The sequence below is a fragment of the Diospyros lotus genome, chromosome 13, assembly GCF_014633365.1.
Source record: "Diospyros lotus cultivar Yz01 chromosome 13, ASM1463336v1, whole genome shotgun sequence".
NCBI classification, from domain to species: Eukaryota; Viridiplantae; Streptophyta; class Magnoliopsida; order Ericales; family Ebenaceae; genus Diospyros; species Diospyros lotus.
This window is the reverse complement of record NC_068350.1, coordinates 5,872,954-5,894,535: the sequence shown is the minus strand read 5'-3', so window position 1 is coordinate 5,894,535 and position 21,582 is coordinate 5,872,954. Positions and strand designations below refer to the sequence as shown.

The 21,582-nt window shown below is 33.8% G+C and overlaps 1 protein-coding gene across 1 annotated transcript; it reads right to left on the bottom strand.

Annotated features, from left to right (window-relative positions):
• Positions 1-4,526: 4,526 nt before the first annotated feature.
• LOC127788797 (uncharacterized) lies at positions 4,527-13,011 on the bottom strand. The gene is made up of 4 exons (XM_052317410.1): positions 12,771-13,011; positions 7,928-8,139; positions 5,255-5,267; positions 4,527-5,095 (listed from the first exon to the last, which is right to left on the bottom strand). The coding sequence occupies exons 1-4, from the start codon at positions 13,009-13,011 to the stop codon at positions 4,527-4,529; spliced, it is 1,035 nt and encodes a 344-aa protein (XP_052173370.1).
• Positions 13,012-21,582: the final 8,571 nt, after the last annotated feature.

The following is a 21,582-nucleotide window of genomic DNA, read 5'->3' as shown; positions in this document are numbered from 1 at the left end:
CTACAATAATAGTTATGCCTTGTGCTCGCACTAGTGCATATTCTCACTTGTTTTGTTAAGGTATTTAATGGTTCTATTTTTTTTGAAATATCCGTGTCTAATAGAATATTTTAAAAATTTAAAATATCACGATACTCTTTTTAGTAAAGTACATAGGTGTATTTATGTATTCGCCTTTTATACTTGTTAATCAGCCATCTAAGGACTAATTAACAACTATGGGATCAAGATGTTCATAATGAAGGGCAACTCGGTTTCTTAACCCCATCTATTGTTGAGTTTGTAACATAATTCTTTTGATAAAGCCAGTTTTATTATTTCGGGTATATCTGTTTAAAAGCCCGGTTAGCTAGATCTGTAATATTTCTGGCTTTCCTTTCCTAGAAAGAGTAAAGGTCGATTTAGATTTAATTATATAACTTGTTTTTCTTCAGAACTTCCAACTTTGAATTGAATCAGCACACAGAGGCCAAGCTTGCTAGACCTCTTTACATATATATATATATATAGAACCTAAGACTTCCCAGAAAACTTCAAACAAGTTACACACAGGTGACAGTCCATAGATTAATACGTACATACATATATATACATATATATATATGCATGATTGTATCTATAACTCTGCCATGCATGCAAAGTCCATTTACGAGCTCGGAAATTAATTAATCTGCAATACTAGCTACTATGGTAGTACGTAGCTAGCCGATCAACTGTGGCCGCTGGAAATTGGTGCCGGTTGATGTTGGCGATCCCAATCGGGCAACGGAATGGCATGGTGGCCGTTGTCGTCCCTATCAGGCTGCCCACCGGCGGCTGTGTTGCCGGGCGCCGCCACCCCCGAGTTGGGTTTGAGATCATCAACCACCGGAGGCATCTTCCCACTGCAAACCAAGTCTGTTGTCACAAGCAGTAGCAGCCAAGACAAGATCAGGAAATTAATCTTCCTGCTCATTACACAGCTTCTCTACTTTAAGCAGTATTACTTATTTATGTATATGGAAGACAAATAATTTTGAGTTCGATCGATGCTTTTAAAGGAAGACCGTGCCGAGTGCTTGCATTTATATTTGTTAGTGTTTGGCTGGTGGGAAAGATGATGGAAAACGGGAAAATCTCTGATTGTGGACCAAATAGAGTCGATGGGATCATAAATTGAGTGAGTGGCTAATGAAGTTACAAGTTAGTGCTTTCATATACAGTACTGCTCTTGTCTCTGTATCATAGATATAATCACTCAAGAAAGTTCTATTCAGGTTGAACGAAGGATGATAGTGATAGAATTAGAATCATAGATGTACATTATTTTTATATATCTTAAACTATATAAAGGAATATTATAAATAAAATATCTCTCGTTTTCATATGTCTCACGCGTTTCTATACGTTTCATGAGGAATATTTTTGTCATCAGTACACCTTTGTGTAGTTCAAAGTGTACACAAATATATATTAATAACATTATTTATAGAATTATGGAACGAAATAGGATTGAAGTGAGTACTAGTTAAAAGGGAAGTTTATAGGATAGTTCTAGAATTTTCCTTCCAATAGGGAAGTTTATTAGATAGTTCTAGAACTTTCCTTCGAATATGTCTTAGAATGTTAGAAAGTTAGCTGTTTACATTGTGAAACGTGAGTGTAAACAGCTGAGGAAGAAAGTTAAATTAAGTTGATTTTGGATATGTGGAACAAAAAAATCGAAATTTGTGCGAAAAGTAATTAAGAAAAAAATTTATAATAACGTATTCTAACACAAATTAAATTTTGTGACTAATTAATGTGGTTATAATTAAACTTATGTTCCGAACTGGTGAAGTGCCGCATGCACTAGGCCCAATAAAAATGCCACTTGGTTTTACCATCAATCAACCTCTTGAAAGTTACTCTCTGTGACTGTTTATATATAATGGTGTGAAACTAATCCAATTGTCTATAATAGTTCTAAATATCCAAATAACGTTATTTTATTGGAACACACACCATCAAATCTTATTTTGCACGAAAATAAAAATAAAAAATATTTTTGATATAAAATAAATTTTTTTATAAAAAAATAAATATAAATAGAATTCGAAATGAGAATAGAAAATATTTCAAAAAGGAGAAAATCCGTTTCCGTGTAATATAAATCAAATCAATAATCACGCACATTGATCATTTATATATAATACCAACTCTTATTCTATAGCATTATATATTCCTTTATACCCTTTAAGACCATCTCCAACGCGGAAGAAACATTCTCCCTAAGTCAAAATTTGGGGAGCATTTTAGAAATTTTTTGCTCTAACGCAGCTCCCTACCTGTCAAGTCACTCCTCAGATTTTTGTGGAGCTTGAAATCCCTCCCTACTGTTGAGGAGCCATATTTTGCTCCCTACATTTCTCAACGGCTCTATTTTGTTTCTCAAATTTAAATCTCAGTGATCTGTGTTGAATATCAGATTTGAAGAAGAGTGGTAGCAGCCGAGAAAGCCACCAACAGCGGCGACAGTGAGGAGTGACGGCGATGACGGTGATGGCGCAAGAAAGAAGAAGGAGCAGCGGTAGTTCACGGAGAAGAAAAAGCCACCGACAGAGTGAGGAGAAGAAGACGCAGTAGCTGCAGCGAGCGCAAAAGACGAAGCAGCTTTTTCTTTCTTCTGGGCCATCTTCAACGCATAGTAGGTGAGTTGTATTATTTTAATCATTTTTTTATTATTTAGAAATTCTATTCTTTCTGGGCATGTTCGACGCACATTGGCAGCAAGTTATGAAATTTAATTCATAGTTTTGTTTTGTTTTATTTATTTATTTTCCAATATTAAGAACTTGTTTATTATTTAAGATTTTGTTTGATTATTAATTATTTTTTGACTTGCTTGATTTTGAGTTAAGATGTGTTTGGTTGACTAGAAAAATGCTTATATTTTGTGTGTATGTATTTTATTATTTTGTGTGTATTTAATTATTTATTTTGTGTGTATTTGATTATTTAATTTGTGTATATTTAATTATTGATTATGTATACGTGTATTGTATTATTTTAATGTATTATTTTAAAAATAATCCTAAAAATGGATGTCAAAATTACTCATTTAAATTTTTTAATGTGATATTTAAAATATTAAGTTATTATATCATAAGGAGAGTATTTATTTTTATAATCTTTTATGCAGTTTGACCAATTAGCTTTTGCTCGCCATAGAGAGAGATAATGAACCATACTACACAAATTTGTTAAACAACGACCTGCATATTTATGACGAGTATGCGAATGTTGCTACCACTCCATCCCAACCTAATGCATCCGAACTCAACACTCAAAGAAAACCACGAACAAGAAATTTCTCAACACAAGAGGATTTAATGCTCGTGTCAGCATGGCTAAATATTAGTATGGATGCTACACACGGTAATGATCAAACAAAACAAAGGTATTGGGAAAGAATTCATGCTTGTTTCAATCAATATAAAGAGTTTGAATCTGATCGAAATCCCAATTCACTGATGCATCGTTGGTATACAATTCAACTTGCTGTGAGCAAATTCTCTGGATACTATAACCAAATAGATGGCAGAAATCAAAGCGGAACAACAGAACAAAATAAAGTAACCTCTGTCGTTATTTGATAGTTGATAATTATTAATATCATGTTGCTAGTCATTGGTTTATTGATATTATTTTTTAATTGTCTAGATTTCTGAAGTAGTAGAAATGTACAAGAGCTCACAAAAATCTTCTTTCACATTTCTGCATTGCTGGCATGAGTTGCGACATGCACCCAAGTTCGCCTTGGGTTATTCGAAGAAGAAATCAAATTTTTTGAACATGCAAGTCCTGCAACATCATCGCCATCTACTCCTAATTCATTGAACTTGTCTGATTTTGATATTCGAATCAATGAGCCTTCATTGGAACAACCAATGGAAGAAATGCTTCAAAAGAACGTGGACAGAAAAAAAAAATCTAAGGTAACAGAAGTTCCTACTGATTTAATTACAAAAATGTTGACGGAAATTACTGAAAAGCGAACGCAGTCCAAAATGTTATTACTTGAACAATCGAATGAGATGTTAAAGCTAGAAAGAGAAAGATTGGAAATAGAAAAAAAAAGGGAAGATCGAGAAACAAAAAAGGAAGAGTGAGAACAACTGCTTTATGAAGAAAGAATTATGGGCATTGATACTAGTACTATGGATGAATTTCATGCTGAATATTACAACGAGCTCAAACTCGAAATTCTTCAGAAAAGGCGACGTGCAAGATCATCAGATTTGTAAAAATGTAACTGGGATTAACATATGTATCTTTTTCTTTTAGTAATGTATGGAGTTGGGATTAAATGAACTCCATGAACATTAATTTAGTAATTTATCTTTTCCTTTTAGTAATGTAATGAGATGTTGTGTTTAGTATTGATGGCTATTTATTATGAGTGTTATTTTGAAACTGACTATTTTTTATTAATACAATAGAAACGAAGTACATTAATTTATTAAACGAAATACATTAATTTATTTAGCGAAGTACATTAATTTATTTCAAGTCGAATGTTTACCATACAATTCCCACAAATGCTCAACAAGATCATTTTGGAGTTGTACATGAGTCTGTTTGTCTCGAATTTGATGGTGAACTTGTATGAACTCCATAACTTCACTTGTGTGATTGCGAGACAAATCAATTGTTGGAGTAGCAGCAACTGCATCATAGTTGAAATCCACATCTTCATGAGTTGTATCATGTTCATCTTCAACTATCATATTGTGCAATATGATACAAGACGCCATTATATATTTGAGTGTTTCAACATCCCACATACGTCCTGGTCCACGTACTATTGCAAATCGTGATTGTAGGACTTCAAATGCTCGTTCGACGTCCTTTCTAGCAGACTCTTGTTGTGCAGCAAAATATTTCTTCTTATTCCCTTGAGGAGATGGAATGGTTTTAACAAAAGTACGCCATGAGGGATATATACCATTGGCAAAATAATATCCCATGGTATATTCATGTCCATTGATAGTATACGAAACTTCAGGACCGCGACCTTCTGCCAATTCAGAGAATACATGGGATCTATTTAGCACATTAATATCGTTTAATGATCCTGGTAATCCAAAAAAGGCATGCCATATCCACAGATCATAAGAAGCTATTGCTTCCAAAATAATCGTTGGTTCACGGGCATGACCTGTATACATTCCATGCCATGTAGTTGGACAATTTTTCCATTTCCAATGCATACAATCAATGCTACCCAACATACCTGGAAACCCATGCTGCTCAGCCACACTCATTGTAATATCCCAAAAATAATATAAGTGTAAATTAAATTTATCTAAATTAAATTTATTTAATTAATTAAATTGAATGTGTGGGGTGTTTGTGAGAACTTATGAAAGTATGGAGGTTTAAATGTAATTTCTGGAACTGTTGTGGGATTACCTTAAAGTTAATTTAGTGTGTGTATATGTTGAAGAATGCAGCTAGATCGCGCGGTTGCGCGCGCACGAGGGAGCAGCAGGTCGCGGGTTCGAGCGGGGGGAGGAAAATGGGCTGATTTTAATCAGCCAATAAGGGACCGAAACGACGTCGTTTCATCCCTGAGGCGGTGGCTTCCCAGCGCAGCCCACAGGCTGCCACGTGGCTGCCTTCTGGCCACTTGTTTTGGGCCATTTTTAAGCCCGTTTCGGGCGTCTCCAAACCAGCAGAATCGAAGGAAAAATGGGAGAAGAAGGAACAGACGCACAACGAAGAAAAGAGAGAAATTTTGGGGAAAAATTTCAAGATTTAATGTGGTTAATCGCGATTTAATTAGCTAGGTACGTAAATAAATATGTATTAAACATTCTCTACGGTTAAAATTTTATTTTGGGCCTAATTTTATTAATTTTGGAAGTTTAATCTATTTACAGCGTGTATTAATTTGGTGGTGTTTAAATGTGGAAACGATGTAAACGGCTAGATACAGGCAAGCTCCTTCTACCCTTCGCAATTTCTTTTCATTTTATGATCCCCTCGTCTTCCTTTAACTCGTTTCGATATTGCGTATTAATTATATATGTATATATGTGTGTGTGTGTAATCACAGTGTATGGCGTGAAGGCCATTGTGTGTGATGGGCAATGAAGTTAGATGAAGTTAGAATAAAAGAAAAGAAAAGGAATTTATGTCACTGTTTGTATAATAGGATGCGTTAAGTTAATTTTATTATATATTAATTAATTAAGTATATATATATATATATATTGAGGATGTTATTGGTGTAATATAATTTAAATCAAATATAAGACTTGTCGGGGTTTTATTTACGGTGCGCCTACGTGGGATTTTAGGCGGTTAAATTATTTATATTACACGGTTAGATTTAATTAAATGCAAGTCAGGGTTTTATTAATCGCTATTAAATGTTTTACTTCGCAGCGGGAATGCAAGAAATGGAAGAAACGGTCGTGTAAAGGCAAGCTCTTAACCCTCTCTTCCTGATCTTTAATTCCCATGGAAGACCCCATGATTTCCTGTATTTTATCACCTCCCTTTTTTTAATTTGGTACTTAGCCCTATTTGTTGAATTATTATTCATCTGATTTAATTTAAATTAAATCCGAGACTTCTAGAATTTTATCCGTTGTGAGCCTATCGGGGTTTGTACCGCCCCCATTCCTTTCAGAATGATGCTAAACCCAGTTGGGACTAGGTTCCTAGACGGGCGGGTTTATTTATGATTTTATTGGGTTTATTTACAGTTTTCTTGGATTTATTTATGGTTCGGTTAGAGCTATCGAGCAGTAGGGCAGGGGTCGGTTGTTGGTAACGTTGGAGTAGACTATCGTACGGCCCTGATATGGACCGTCGGGTGGACACTCCTAGTCACTGGCCGTTGACCGGTGCCACGCACTGCTGACAAGCTCTGCCGGTATGTGATTTACTGCATGGTTAGATACATTGTATTACTGTTCATGATTTGATATGCACATGGGTACGGGATGCATGTTGGGATATTCATTTATTGAGTATGCTTGGACACGGACATTCTAGATTGGTTAGGTTGCATCCAACGCGACATATGCATGGCGTGTGGTTTACTATGTGGGCGGAGCATGGCTTGATGCCTGGATGTATGGGCGCCTTGTATCACGTTGATGCTCATTACGCCATTGCATTCTTATGTGCATTGCATGGATACTGGTAGTATTTAGTTCTCGAACAGGAGTACCGTTCCGAGGGAGCCTTTGGCTCGATTGTCGAGAGTACTGACGGATACAGGTGACGGGAGTACCGGCCTAGGACAGCGCGCGCAGGTTTGTTGCAGATATTTGTTGCCTTTCAGGGCAGCGGTAGGTTGGTATGGGACTTGGGTGCCAAGTGTCTTATGTGGGCCCCAAGGACCGGTATGTGCTTTTATTTTATTATGCTATTGAGCTGTTGTGTTGTAGCGTCTCATGGCTTGTGTGTACCTGGGGATTTATTCTGGGGTGAGACTTCTGGTTTTGTGTAGCCTTATGCCTTTTCTTCCTTATGCTTGCTGAGTCTCTCGACTCACCTTGCTTTCCATCATTCCAGGTAGTGGCGGCGTGGGCCATAGCAAGGGAGTCAGCTTTAACGGCAGAGTCGGTGTGGTGTACAAGCAGTCTCGTCAATCCCTATCCACTCTGATGTCTAGGTAGAATTTACTCTATTATTTCGTACTGTGCCAGGTCTTTTCTCGAGTCTTGTGTATGTCGGCACAGGAGTTTGTGTTTATTTATTTATCTTGAGACCGCTGTATTAGCGGGGTACCCATAGTGCATGCATGTCTTGAGCTTTGCTTCTGCTGTTCTCATTTTTGTGTATGTATGCCGGGGTGATCTGTGTCTTATGTTTATCTCATTTCTCCTCCCGTAGGCGCTCCCGTTCGGGTAGTCCAGATGGTTGGGGATATCCGGGCGGGGGTGCTTACACTCATCAACCTTGCGATGTCACTAGTATTTGGGCACCTCAAATATTGCTCTCCAAATATTTCAACTATTGCTTTCATGAACTTCTTCAAACTCTCTATTGATGTACTTTCGCCAATCCTAACATATTCATCCACAGCATCTACAGGTGATCCATATGCGAGCATCCTTAATGCAACTGTCATTTTTTGGAGTGATGATAATCCGGGAACTCCTACAGCATCAAATCTTTGAACAAAATATTGATCATATATTTCAATTGCTGCTTGAATTCGTAGAAATAATGATCGATGCATACGAAACCTTCTGCGAAATAATTGTGATGGATATGTTAGTGAATCTGCAAAATAATAACGATAAAGCCTCTCATGACCTTCAGCTCTGTTGCGATTGATGACACGGTGGTTCAGCACGGATCCACCGTGATGTGAAAAAGAGTCAAGAAAGTTCATAGTGCTCTTGTCTCTGTATCATAGATATAATCAGTCAAGTAAGTTCTATTCATGTTGAATGAATGATGATAGCGATAGAATTAGAATCATGTTAGATGTACATTATTTTTATATATCTTAAACTATACAAATGGATATTATAACTAAAATATTCTTCGTTTTCATATGCCTCACGCGCCTCTATGCGTTTCATCAGGAATATTTTGTCATCGGTACACCTTTGACACAAATATATACCAATAACATTATTTATAGAATTATGGAACGAAATAGAATTGAAGTGAGTACTTGTTATGTAATGTAGTTAAAAGAGAAGTTTATAGGATAGTTCTAGAATTTTCCTTCCAATAGGGAAGTTTATTAGATAGTTCTAGAACTTTCCTTCGAATGTGTCTTAGAATGTTAGAAAGTTAGCTGTTTACATTGTGAAACGTGAGTGTAAACAGCTGAGGAAGAAAGTTAAATTAAGTTGATTTTGGATATGTGGAACAAAAAAATCGAAATTTGTGCGAAAAGTAATTAAGAAAAAAATTTATAATAACGTATTCTACCACAAATTAAATTTTGTGACTAATTAATGTGGTTATAATTAAACTTATGTTCCGAACTGGTGAAGTGCCGCATGCACTAGGCCCAATAAAAATGCCACTTGGTTTTACCATCAATCAACCTCTTGAAAGTTACTCTCTGACTGTTTATATATAATGGTGTGAAACTAATCCAATTGTCTATAATAGTTCTAAATATCCAAATAACGTTATTTTATTGGAATACACACCATCAAATCTTATCTTGCAAAATGAAAATAAAAAATATTTTTGATATAAAATAAAAATATAAAAATAAAAATTCTTATAAAAAAATAAATATAAATAGAATTCAAAACAAGAATAGAAAATATTTCAAAAATCACGCACATTGATCATTTATATATAATACCAACTCTTATTCTATAGCATTATATATTCCTTTATACCCTTTAATGGAGAATGACTCTTGCCTAACAGTTAATCTCCCGCAAATTCACTATTTAAGTTACATTTATTGAAATGAATTATATTAAAATAAAATTGAAATATTTTTTAAATCAAGATATGAAATAGTGAAGATAAAATTAAAAAGTATTTCAAGATTTTTATTAAATTATTTGTTAATTTTTTTGAAATGGATTAGAGAACACATGAATCATTTTTTTTTTATCTGTAGAGATTAAGATAAATTTATCTATACGGAGAAAAGATAAATTTATTTAAAAAAATTCAAATAAGAAGTCATGTGACTTTTTTTATAAGGGTCGTTAGATAAATTTAACAAATATAATAATATAAAACACTTTTATCTATAATATTTTTCATATCTCACTTTTTTTTTTGTCTACATCTTGATTAACAAATACTACCTTAGTGATCAATTTTTTAATATTTATTAAGGGCAAATAATCAGCTCTCAAATTTTATATTTTATAATAAATTAATTTTTTATTTTAATTTATCTTTATAATAATTTTAAAAAACAGTGATTGTTAGTAACTATTACAACAATCTAACAGTGGAAGAACCTATTATTAAATTCTTTTTTTTTTTTTTGTCAAAATTGCTAAATTTTCTTCCAAATTATTATTTTTTTAAATTTCTCATAAAATTCTTACAAAAATGAAAGAAATTCTTCTTTTCACCTACAAAAACTTTATTACAAATTTTATATATATGTGCACATACAAATTAGTTTTATTTTTATTTTTTATTTTATGTATTTAAAACGTTGTAATTTGTGTATGGAGTTCAACGAATTTTTTGAAAAGAAACTAAATTATAACCAGATAAAGAAATTTAATAATTATTATAAGATAAATTAAAATATAAAAACTATTTTATTATAAAATATAAATAATTAATTAAGAAACCAACCGTCTTATTTATCTTATTGATCATCCACGTTTGGACTAAATATGTTCTTCGGATCAACATGTTCATAATGGATGGCACGTTTGAATTCCATTCCCTTACACTTGGATGTGTTTGATCCAAATTATTTTTCAAGAAAAAAATATCATGCTTGCATGTTTGATTGCTTAATATTTTTTATAAAAAAATTTCATGATACAATACATTAAAGCATGTTTTGACCAATTTCTATAGAAAATTGCAACTAGGGAGAAGTGAGAATTGTTTTTCATGAAATTAAAAATTATTTTTCTTTTCTATCTTTTTCCAATCAAATAAACCCTAATTTTTATTAGTTGTTGTCATGTCCTTTAATATAAGTTTCCTTAAGGTTTATTATTAATGTCAAAGTATTGTGACAAAATTTACATATTTCTTTGTGTGGCAGACCGGCAGTTCACCCTCCTAGCGGATGAGTCTTAAATGACACACAATAACAATATAAAATATTTTTATCGAGATATAAAAATAAATTTATTTGATTAAAAATGTCATTGTTAAGTCAATTGACTCTACAAGAAAAAAAAAAAAGTCAGAGGACACAAGAAAGTTCTCATGAAAATACTCTGATATTTAAGTCAGACACTGAAAATGTTGAAGACCTAAAACCAATATTCATACTAGTATATATCAGAGACGTATATTTTCTAAAATAAGGACATATTTATTTGTAATAATGCAAGAGTAATCCTAAGTCTATCAATATTAGAATTTTTATAGATAATGTTCATCTCTTACACATGATGTTTATCTTTGTAGGTAGTATTTGTTAACCATGATATAGACCAAAATAAAGTGAGATATGAAAAATATCTTAGACAAAAGTATTTTTCATAGTGTTTATTAAATTTATCAAGAAAGAAGTCATGCGACTTTTTATCTTGAACTTTTCAAATAAATTTATCCCTTCCCTCCATTCGAATAAATTATCTTGGACCTTACGGATAAGTTATTTTGATGCAAGCTTATCTTACTCATTTTAACTGATATGCCCAACAAATATTGGTAAGTAAATGTGGATTAAATGCTAGAGGAAAAGGAAAAATTAAAAGAAAAATTTCGAGAAGCAAGTGAAGGCGAGACCCACCCGATTTTGGTGGTGAAAACTGAGTGAGTCTCGATTCCTTTGAACCGAGTGAGTCCAACTCGGTTCTTAGCCCTGTGCTATCTCAAAATCTCGAGCAAAATATGCCCAAAATATGCCATTCGATAAGCTCTAGATGGTTGCCACGTGTCCCCGGCCGGGAAGCCAGGGATGATTGCCACGTGTCAGTCACTTTCTCTTTTATAAATAGGAGGCTTTCCTCTTCATTAGAGAGGAAGGATTCATTTTTGAAGGGATAAGGAGTCTATTTTGCTCTCAAGCATTTTAAGGGCAGTCGGTTTTTTGGAGGCACTCAGTTCTCGGGGCATTCGATTCTTAAGGCCAATCAGTTATTGCTACAATGTCAGTTTTTGCTACAGTGTCGGTTCTCAATGTAATACCCCATGTTTGTATGAGCTTGCCACGTAATTTTGATAAGTTTAGAATACCGAAAAATTGGTTTGATATCAGTTATAAGTACTGAATCAACTACAGGGAGTGTCTCGAAGTGAAATTATCCAAGGAAAATGATACAGTCTCGATGAGTGTTCCAAGATAAGATTTATGGTATCAAAAGAAATTGGGTCGAGAACAGTTTTCGGTACAGCTAAAATGCAACTGCCATTTAGGCTGCAAAAATCGAATTATTGTAGGGGACTTTTGGGATGTCAACGGAAGCTTGTGAGGGCTCCAATTTTTCGTAGTGAGCAACTCTTCAGTAGTTTCATGATGAAACAATAGCCCGATGAGGACATTGAGGCGAAATCGTCATTATCGAGTAACTTTGAAGTTATTAATTTTGCATTTCCAATATTGTAATGTAAATTAATTTAAGGTTTAAGGGTATAGTTGTAATAAAAAAAATTTCAAGTGATATTATAATAAAATTAGGGATTAATGTGTAATTTTCTTTAAATATATTAGTGTAATATATAATTATATATATATACATATGCGTGCTGTGTGTGCGTGTGCAATGGCCGCCTATGCCTCTGCAGCTTCAGCCATGCCTTGCAACATTCACCTCGTGCCCTACAAATCAGCGACGCCTCTACAAGTTTGGAAATCTTCGCACGCAATTAGGGATGGCCAAGGCAATTGGGTGTGTGGTGTATCGCCTATAAATAGAGAGGAAAGAAGCAAATGGGGAAGAAACAGAGGGAGCTCGCGGCAGAAAGTTGTGGTCGAGAGCTTGACGGAGAGAAGGTTCGGGCTTGGGCGGGGAAATTCGAGAGAAGCAAGGGAGAGAGAGAGAGAGAGAGAGCTGGAATGGAGATGGGCCGTGGCCATGGCAGCACCGTGGTGAGCAGGGGGGGCCGATGCAGCAGCAACGGGTGCGTGAGGTAGCTTGACCGGCGGTGTGTACGTTTGTGGAAGAGGTTGCAAAGCCCAATAGAGGCCTGAGAAGTGGCCGGAAGCAGCAAAGCTGCAGCCATGGCCGCGAGCTTCAGCAAGCAGCAAGCGGGCGGAGGGCGGGCAGCAGCTTCGGCAACGACCCAATAGGGCGACGACGGTCTGACGAGGCCAAGGCAGTTGGCGGAGGGTCGGGTGGAGGTCGGCAGAGGGCGAAGCAGCAGCGATCGCAAGGCACTAGCGCGCTGGTCCATTGTAGGCGGAAGAAGAAGAAGGAGAAGAAGAAAAGAAAAAAAGAAAAAGAAAGGAAAAGAAAAGGAAAATAAAATGGAGAAAATGTCGAAAAGTCCTAGAAAATTTATGAAAAATGGGATTTGGAGATTTTGTAACATTCTAGAGATTTTGGCAAGAAAAATTGTCCGGGCACGCATTTCGAAGATATAACACGCATATTGAGGAAGCTTGAGAGGCTAAGTCAAGGTAAGTAAAATTTTCTAGAAAATTTCAGAAATTCAGGAATATTATTTTATGAATTTTCACAGTGAAATATTTAAGAAAATATTTGAGAAATATTTAGTTTCGATTTATTGAGGAAAAATAGGAAGAAATAGAGAAAAAAATAAAGAAAATGTAAGAAATTATGGAAAAATAGGTTTTAATGCTTATTCAAATAATTATGGTGATTAGGATGCTTTGAGGCTTAAGTTGAGGTGACTTGTGCGAATATTGAGGTTGGCACGCAAATCGAGGAGATGCGTGAATTTCGAGACAGTCATGAATATCGAGGTAGCCTAATAAGTTTGAAAAGGTAAGTTGTATTTTCCAACTGGATTTAGTTTTATAAAAAATGCTTGGTTTGTAAGTGATTTATGTTTAAAAACCCGATTCTTGGGAATGCTTTCATCATATTGACATGCTCTGATATGTATCCATCACGTAGACTGCATACATGACATGCTATGAAATGCATATGTACATGTTGATATCATTGATCACGCGTATTGTGGCCATAAGGAGTACGAACTGGCATCGCTGCTTTACCAAGGGTGCACCCATATCCCCCGGCTTCGAAAGAGGTGGCCGAAAAAATGGTAGGTAGCATGAAGGGTGCAGTTGACCCTTACGATGAGTAAGACATTTCATTCATGCACAAAATATATTTTCTGTACCCTTACTTAGATAATTCATCATCTAAATTGGGCTTTACCCCTGGAATATTCAAACGTTCCAGATGGAGATTGTAGCAGATACGAGGATGAATGATGTATGAAATGACACTTAGCAGAGTGCATGATGAATGTAATGTACATTATGTAGCCCATGTATTTAAGTTCTGCTACTTTGAAATCTGAATGTTTTGAGCAATGATGATGTAAGAACTAATTTATGATTAATGTTAAGATATCAGGTTCGATCCCTACTTCCGCAATAGATGTGTATGATGATTTTCTTTTGAGAAAAATGTATGGGAATTCTGGGACGAATTCGAGGTACGATGCAATTTAGGATTAGTTTGAAAGGAAAGAATATTATTATCCTAGAATTGTCCCAAGTTATAATGCGCCCGAGAAAGTGAGGCGTTACATTTAAGGCCAATCGGTTTTTGAGGCACTTGGTCTTTGCTATAGTGTCGGTTCTCAAAATCGGTTCTTAGGCCACTCGGTTCTTAGGCCAATCAGTTCTTAAGGCACTCGATTTTTTGCTACAGTGTCGGTTCTCAAGGCCACTCGATTTTCAGGACAGTCGATTTTAATCAGAACCCAATCGGTTTTTCGGCCAGTCAGTTTTAATCAATACCCAATCGATTCTTTCAGCAGTACCATTAAGACCACTCGGTTCTCAGGCCAGTCGGTTATTTGAATAGTACTATTCATGAAAAAACAACTATTCACCTGCAACTATTCATCAGCATAAACATAAACATTTATGCACGTATCAGTAATGTCATGCTTAATATCTACGACATGCAATGGATCTATTTCTTAGAATATTGCCTGACTTGGCCATCGGAGGGCACAAGCAGGGAATTCCCCCACGTGGCCTTCTAACTGTTGTTGTGCTCGCAGGATAAATCCTAGACGACTTTCCCTTAGCCTTGGAAGACCAATCTATTAAAGGCCCCATCAGGGTCCCACATCGCTCGTCACACGAAGACCCCTTCAGGTACCTCATAGAGAAGATTCTAAAGACTATTCCAGGCCTTATTGAATTCCAACTCCGACCCAATCTAGACCTATTGAAGCCTCGCGAATGACACCCTGGACCCTTGACATTGATGGAAACTTTTGCTCAGGCTAATCTCTAGATAAATAAATATTATTGTTGTAACTTGGCAACAACATTAACAAATACTACTTTAGATGAATTTTTGGATGTCGGAGTTATCTTGAGTTGTGCATTGCACGGGATTCCTTTTGCTTTCGAGAAAGTTCTTGGTAAGCTCACCTTAGCCGTTGTTGGTGGGGGACGAGAGACTTAGTCCCCCACCCATACTTATGTTGTTTGAGACGAGGCAGGAGACCGACATTCGTTAGAGGAATAAGAGATCGAAAAGTCTCTCGCCCATGCCTTCATTGCTGAAGAGGGTGAAAACCTTTCTTGCCCCAAGTTGTTGTTGTTGGCAAGGCAAGAAACCAGTGGTTTTGCCAACATGGTTGCACAAAAATGGGGAAATGACAATTTTTCAAAAAAATAAGAAGTTGAAATATGGAATAAAGTGTAAATTAAAAAAATATAACAGTTTTTTTGTAAATATAATTTTTATTATAAAAATAATTCAAACATAATACAAATAAATATAAATAATAGACATAAGTTTCATAATAATTAATAGTCAATATCTTTTTTAATAAAAAAATGGAAAACACCAATTAATGATATTATTATTATAATTAATTTGAAAGTAAAGCAAGAACAAACACGATGTTAGCCTTATGATAATAAACAAATTGAATTTAATAATTAAAAATAAAATATGTAAAGGATATTATTTAGTATATATATATATATATATTAGTTAACATATATGTATAGGTATATATACATATCATCATATTTATCTCTCCCCAATAAACCCTATTTCTCTCTCTCTCACATTCTCTTAGGCGCCCTCACATTCTCTTAGGTGCCCTGCTTGTTCCTTTTTCTTCTTCAACAATTGCCTCTTGTCGTTGCATCATTTCTCTCCATCATCTTTTGTTGCGGCTGCATAGTCCTCCTTCAATTGCTGCTGCCTCGTCTCTCTCTGTCGATTGCCATTACATCATCTTTCTCCGCCACCACTACACACCCATTCTTCTATTGTGGTGCCTTTCCTTTTTGCCACTTCTCATAGTCGGAAACGCATTTTCAGCCATTTTATGTAAATTGCGAAATGACCTAAAAATATTTCACAAATTACAAAAATGACCCCAAAAACGTTGCAAATTGTTTTTACCATTTTTGAAACGGTGTCGTCGAACCATTTCCGTACTTCATGCCCTACCAATGGATTCACCTCTTCAGTCACCTCGCCTCGCTTCCTATTGGGTTGACCCATTTTTTTTTTATTTTCTTTAAAGCTTTTGAGGTACCTTTTATATAAGATATATCATAAATAAATATTAATATTTTAACAAGTAACAACCATATGTACATACACCCATAAACATCTGTATATATATAAAAGTAAGATAGTCATTGTTAATAGTTAACTTACACAGTTTCCCGCCTAAATTGTGTTAATTTATTTTTTTTCCCAAGTTATTACTTTGCCTACATTCAATTTATTGAATATAACACCAAAAAATGAATTATTTAATTTATTGAATGCAGCAGGTTCCAATGCACCAAAAAATAAATTATTCAATTTATTCAATACACCAGATAAATATTTAGGAATTAAAAAAATATATCTTAAACACATTAAACAATGATGAAAAGCTTTTGAAATTTATTCAGCTTTGTAAGTATGATTAATGATAATTTCAACGTTAATTCTTCAAGCTGATAAATATTACCGAATGTACAACTATCAATTAAAATTAGGAAGGCGGAGACTTAATAAGTTGACTGTGCTAATTTATTTTTTTTCCAAGCTATTACTATGGCTACATTTAATTTATTGAATACAAAAAGTTTCAATGCACCAAAAAATGAGTTATTCAATAATCATTTATTAAATTTATTGAATACAGCAGATTTCAATGCACAAAAAAATGAATTATTCAATTTATTGAATACAACAGTTCCAATGCATCAAAATATAAATTATTCAATTTATTGAATACAGTAGATAAATATTTAGAATTAAAAAATAAAAAATATATCTTAGACACATTAGATAGTGATGAAAAGCTTTTGAAATTTATTCAGGTTGGTAAATATGGTTAATGATGGTTTCAATATTAATTCTTCAAACAGATAAATATTATCGAATGTACAACAATCAATTAAAACTAAGAAGGCGAGACTTGATAAGTTGACAACGATGTAAGATATGTATTTATTTGTGAAACTATGCTAATTTTTTTTTTCCCGAGCTATTCCTTTGCCTATATTCAATTTATTGAATACATCACCAAAAATGAATTATTTAATTCATTGAATGCAGTAGGTTCCAATGGACCAAAAAATGAATTATTCAATTTAGTTAATACAATAGTTCCAATGCATCAAAAAATAAATTATTCAATTTATTGAATACATCAGATAAATATTTAGGAATTAAAAAATAAAAATATATATCTTAGACACATTAAACATTAATGAAAAGTTTTTGAAATTTATTCAGGTTGATAAGTATGGTTAATGATGGTTTCAACGTCAATTCTTCAAGTAGATAAATATTATCAAATGTACAACTATCAATTAAAACTAGAACGATGAAGACTTAATAAATTGATTGTGCTAATTTATACTTTTTTCCAAGTTATTACTCTGCTTACATTTAATTTATTAAATACAACAGGTTCCAATGCACCAAAAAATGAATTACTCAATAATGATTTATTTAATTTAGTTAACTTAAACAATTTCTCGCCTAAATTGTGCTAATTTATTTTTTTTCCCAAGTTATTACTCTGCCTAAACTCAATTTATTGAATACAACACCAAAAAATGAATTATTCAATTTATTGAATATAACATATAAATATTTAGGAATTAAAAAATAAAAAAATGTACCTTAGACACATTAAACAATGATGAAAAGCTTTTGAAATTTATTCAGCTTGGTAAGTATGGTTAATGATGGTTTCAATGTTAATTCTTCAAGTAGATAAATATTACCGAATATATAACTATCAATTGAAATTAGAAAGGCGGTGACTTAATAAGTTGACTCTGCTAATTTATTTATTTTTTCAAGTTATTACTCTACGTACATTTAATTTATTGAATACAGCAAATACTAATGCACCAAAAAATGAATTATTCAATAAAGATTTATTCAATTTATTCAATACAGGAGATTCCAATGCACCAAAAAATGAATTATTCAATTTATTGAATATGGTAGTTCCAATGCATCAAAAAATAAATTATTCTATTTATTGAATACAACAGATAAATATTTAGGAATTAAAAAGTAAAAAAAATATATCTTAGACACATTAAACAGTGATGAAAAGCTTTGGAAATTTATTTAGTTTGGTAAGTATGGTTAATGATGGTTTCAACGTTAATTTTTTAAGCAAATAAATATTACCGAATGTACAACTATCAATTAAAACTACAAAGAAAAAGACATAATAAGTTGACAACGATTAAGACATGCATTTATTTGTGAAATTGTGCTAATTTTTTTTTCTCGAGCTATTACTCTGCCTACACTCAATTTATTGAATGCAACAGGTTCCAATGCACCAAAAAATAAATTATTCAATTTAATGAATATAGCAATTCCAATGCATCAAAAAATAAATTATTCAATTTATTGAATACACTAGATAAATATTTAGGAATTAAAAAATAAAAAAATATATCTTAGACATATTAAATAGTGATGAAAAGCTTTTGAAATTTATTCAGGTTGTTAAATATGGTTAATGATAGTTTCTGTAAGAACCCATATTTTCGTGAGATTGGCACGTAATTTAAATAAGTTTAGAATACCGAAAAATTGGCTTGATAGTAGTTATAAGTATCAAATCGACTGCAGGGACTGCCTCAGAGTGTAATTGTTTAAGGAAAATGATATAGTCTCGATGAGCGTTCTGAGATTGGATTTATGGTATTAAAAGAAATTGAAATTGAGACGGTTTTCGATATAGCTAAAATATAACTTCGATTCAGGTTGAAAAACCGAATCATCGTAAGAGACTTTTGAAAAACCAACGAAACCCTAAGGAGGCTCTGATTTTTCATAACGATCAACCCTGTGATGGTCTTGAGACAAAACAAAGGTTCAGTGATGGCGTAAGGACAAAATCGTCCTTATCGAGTAAGTTTGGAATTATTAATTTTAGATTTATTGTATCGTAATGCAAATTAATTGGATGTTAGAGGGCGTATTTGTAATTTAAGAAATTCTCAAGTATAATTAAGATGAAATATAGGGATTAATGAGTAAATTTCCATATATATGTGCATCCGCGTGAGTCACGGGGACAACTTTCTAGCATTTAAGAGCAGTAGGTTGTGGGGTTTGGGGACAAATTTTGCCCCAATTGAGGGCATTGGGATGAGAAATTTTGCGGAGTGATTTCAGGAAAAATTGGAGTAGGAATGTGGGATTTAAAATGTTTAATTTTTCCATAGAAATATGTTATATATATATTTTTGTGTGTGTGTGTGTATATATGGGCGTGAAACAGTGGCTACAAATTGTGTAAATTGGAGGCCAAGCAGTGAGCCAAATTGAAATTAAAAATGCAATTGGAGAGTGAGTTACAGAATCAGAGTAATAAATCTGGGAGCAAAGATTATAATCTTACTAGCCAAGCTTGATGTGTGTGTGGTGGGCAAGTGTCACGGCCCGCTTCCGGATATACCTGCTAGTATAGGATATCTGAAAGAAGGTCCTTCCAAATTGAAACACAGAAACATACATATCCAAAAAAAAACTTCATATTATAAACATGCTCATTTCTAATATGAGCGATAGCCATTCTTTCAATATTTCTTAAGGTTTTTAAAGCCATACACTTCTCAAAATAAATAAAGGCACCATTAACATACAAAAATAAATAACCTTTGACACCGGTCCTCCACACAAATCCCAAAATCTTTAGGCCGAGGGAAATCTCTATATACGTCTACAATCAACTTCAAACCCCACTAGACTCCCCTTCTGCTATAGATTTTCTATTATCTGGAATGACAACAAGCAAACAAGTGAGCCGCAAGGCTCGGCAAGCATAAATATAGCAAAGGGAATAAGATATATGGATCCCTGAAGGCATGCATAAGATAAGAGTCAATAAAAGACTTCAACCAGACATTTAGCACAAAGCTTTAGATCATGCCTTCTACATTATTAATGCCTCAATAATTGGTATTTCATCACTTAGCAGCAAGGCACACATGCAACTCATAGAGTGATATTTGCAAAATTTAAATGTTGGCGTAAAAACCCATTTCTTTCCATATGTGACTCATAGCATAAGAAGCCACCAATTCATGCTCATGCAATTTTTATATAATGATAGGAATACATGCGCCACATTGGTCCTCTAGCCCTCCACATCCATGACTAGAATGCATACATATATATCAAAATTCGTTAACCACCACAGTGACAAGAGCATCATCTGTCGGGTTTATGGCCACCTCACCCGTGCTAGGCGCTCTATGCTCAATGGGATATCCCGTCTCACACTTGCGGAACTTAGCTACCACGCCAAAATAATAATAAGAGGCACAAAAATAATTATAGCAATTCATCACACAAGAGAAGAGATTTCCGTGGACATGCCAACCAAAAACATTACGTAACAACTTCCCAAAACATGATCGTTATGGGTAATATAGATTTAGGAAAGCCTTAAATGAATCAAACCATAACCAAAGTATATCATATTATATATCAAATTAAATCCCTCGAAGTCTAGTTTATGAATCTTCAAACAGATTGCAATTCCGAGTTCTACATCAAAAGTTATGACCAGAAAAATGAAGCACGCGCAGTGTAGTCAAACCACGGCCGAGTCGACTCGAGGGCAAATCCTAATTATATTTTTGGTGTAGTGCATTTCATGTGTGCCTTAATTGTTATAAGAAATTAAATAAAAATAAAATAATATTTTTGGTTAAGATTTTTGCTTGAAAATAAATTATTATATGTGTGATATTGGTTGCACTCTCACCCTGCAATTAAAACATAATAAGAACAAATCATAATAAAACTTTTATATTTGTTTTATTTTAGTGAGAGGTTTATACTCGCCAGTGTACGAGTGCAGTTGTAGTCCAAATTTAAATTTATATTTTCTGGATGAATCCAGGTCGTCCACTGAGAGATTTATTTATGGCAAAAGAAAAAGAATGTCACACACACGCACACGCATTTGGACAAATTGGAAACAAGGTTTTTTTTATGAGTTTTTTTAGACAACAGATACTAGAAAATAAAGTAAGGCAGAAATTGAAATAAACATTAAACGTAAAAATATGAATTTAGATAGTGCTTGAGTTAAGACAATTTCAGTACCAACCCGTTGATTCCCAAATTTTAGCATAAAAAATTAGCAACATTAATTTAATTTCAGATATGAGGGTTTGTTATTAAATGCAATTAGAGATGATGATAGTTGTAGGTTAAGCAATCCCCATACATGATATGCGAGATTCTAATTTAAGCAACCACCATAAATCCAATTGCAATTAATACACAAAACAACTAAATT

Coding starts and splice junctions, on each gene's coding strand:
- LOC127788797 (XM_052317410.1), bottom strand. CDS start 13,011: ATGGACCAGCGCGCTAGTGCCTTGCGATCGCTGCTGCTTCGCCCTCTG. Junction 8,140..12,770: donor TTGCAACCTCTTCCACAAAC/GTACACACCGCC, acceptor TTGATGCTGTAG/GAGTTCCCGGATTATCATCA.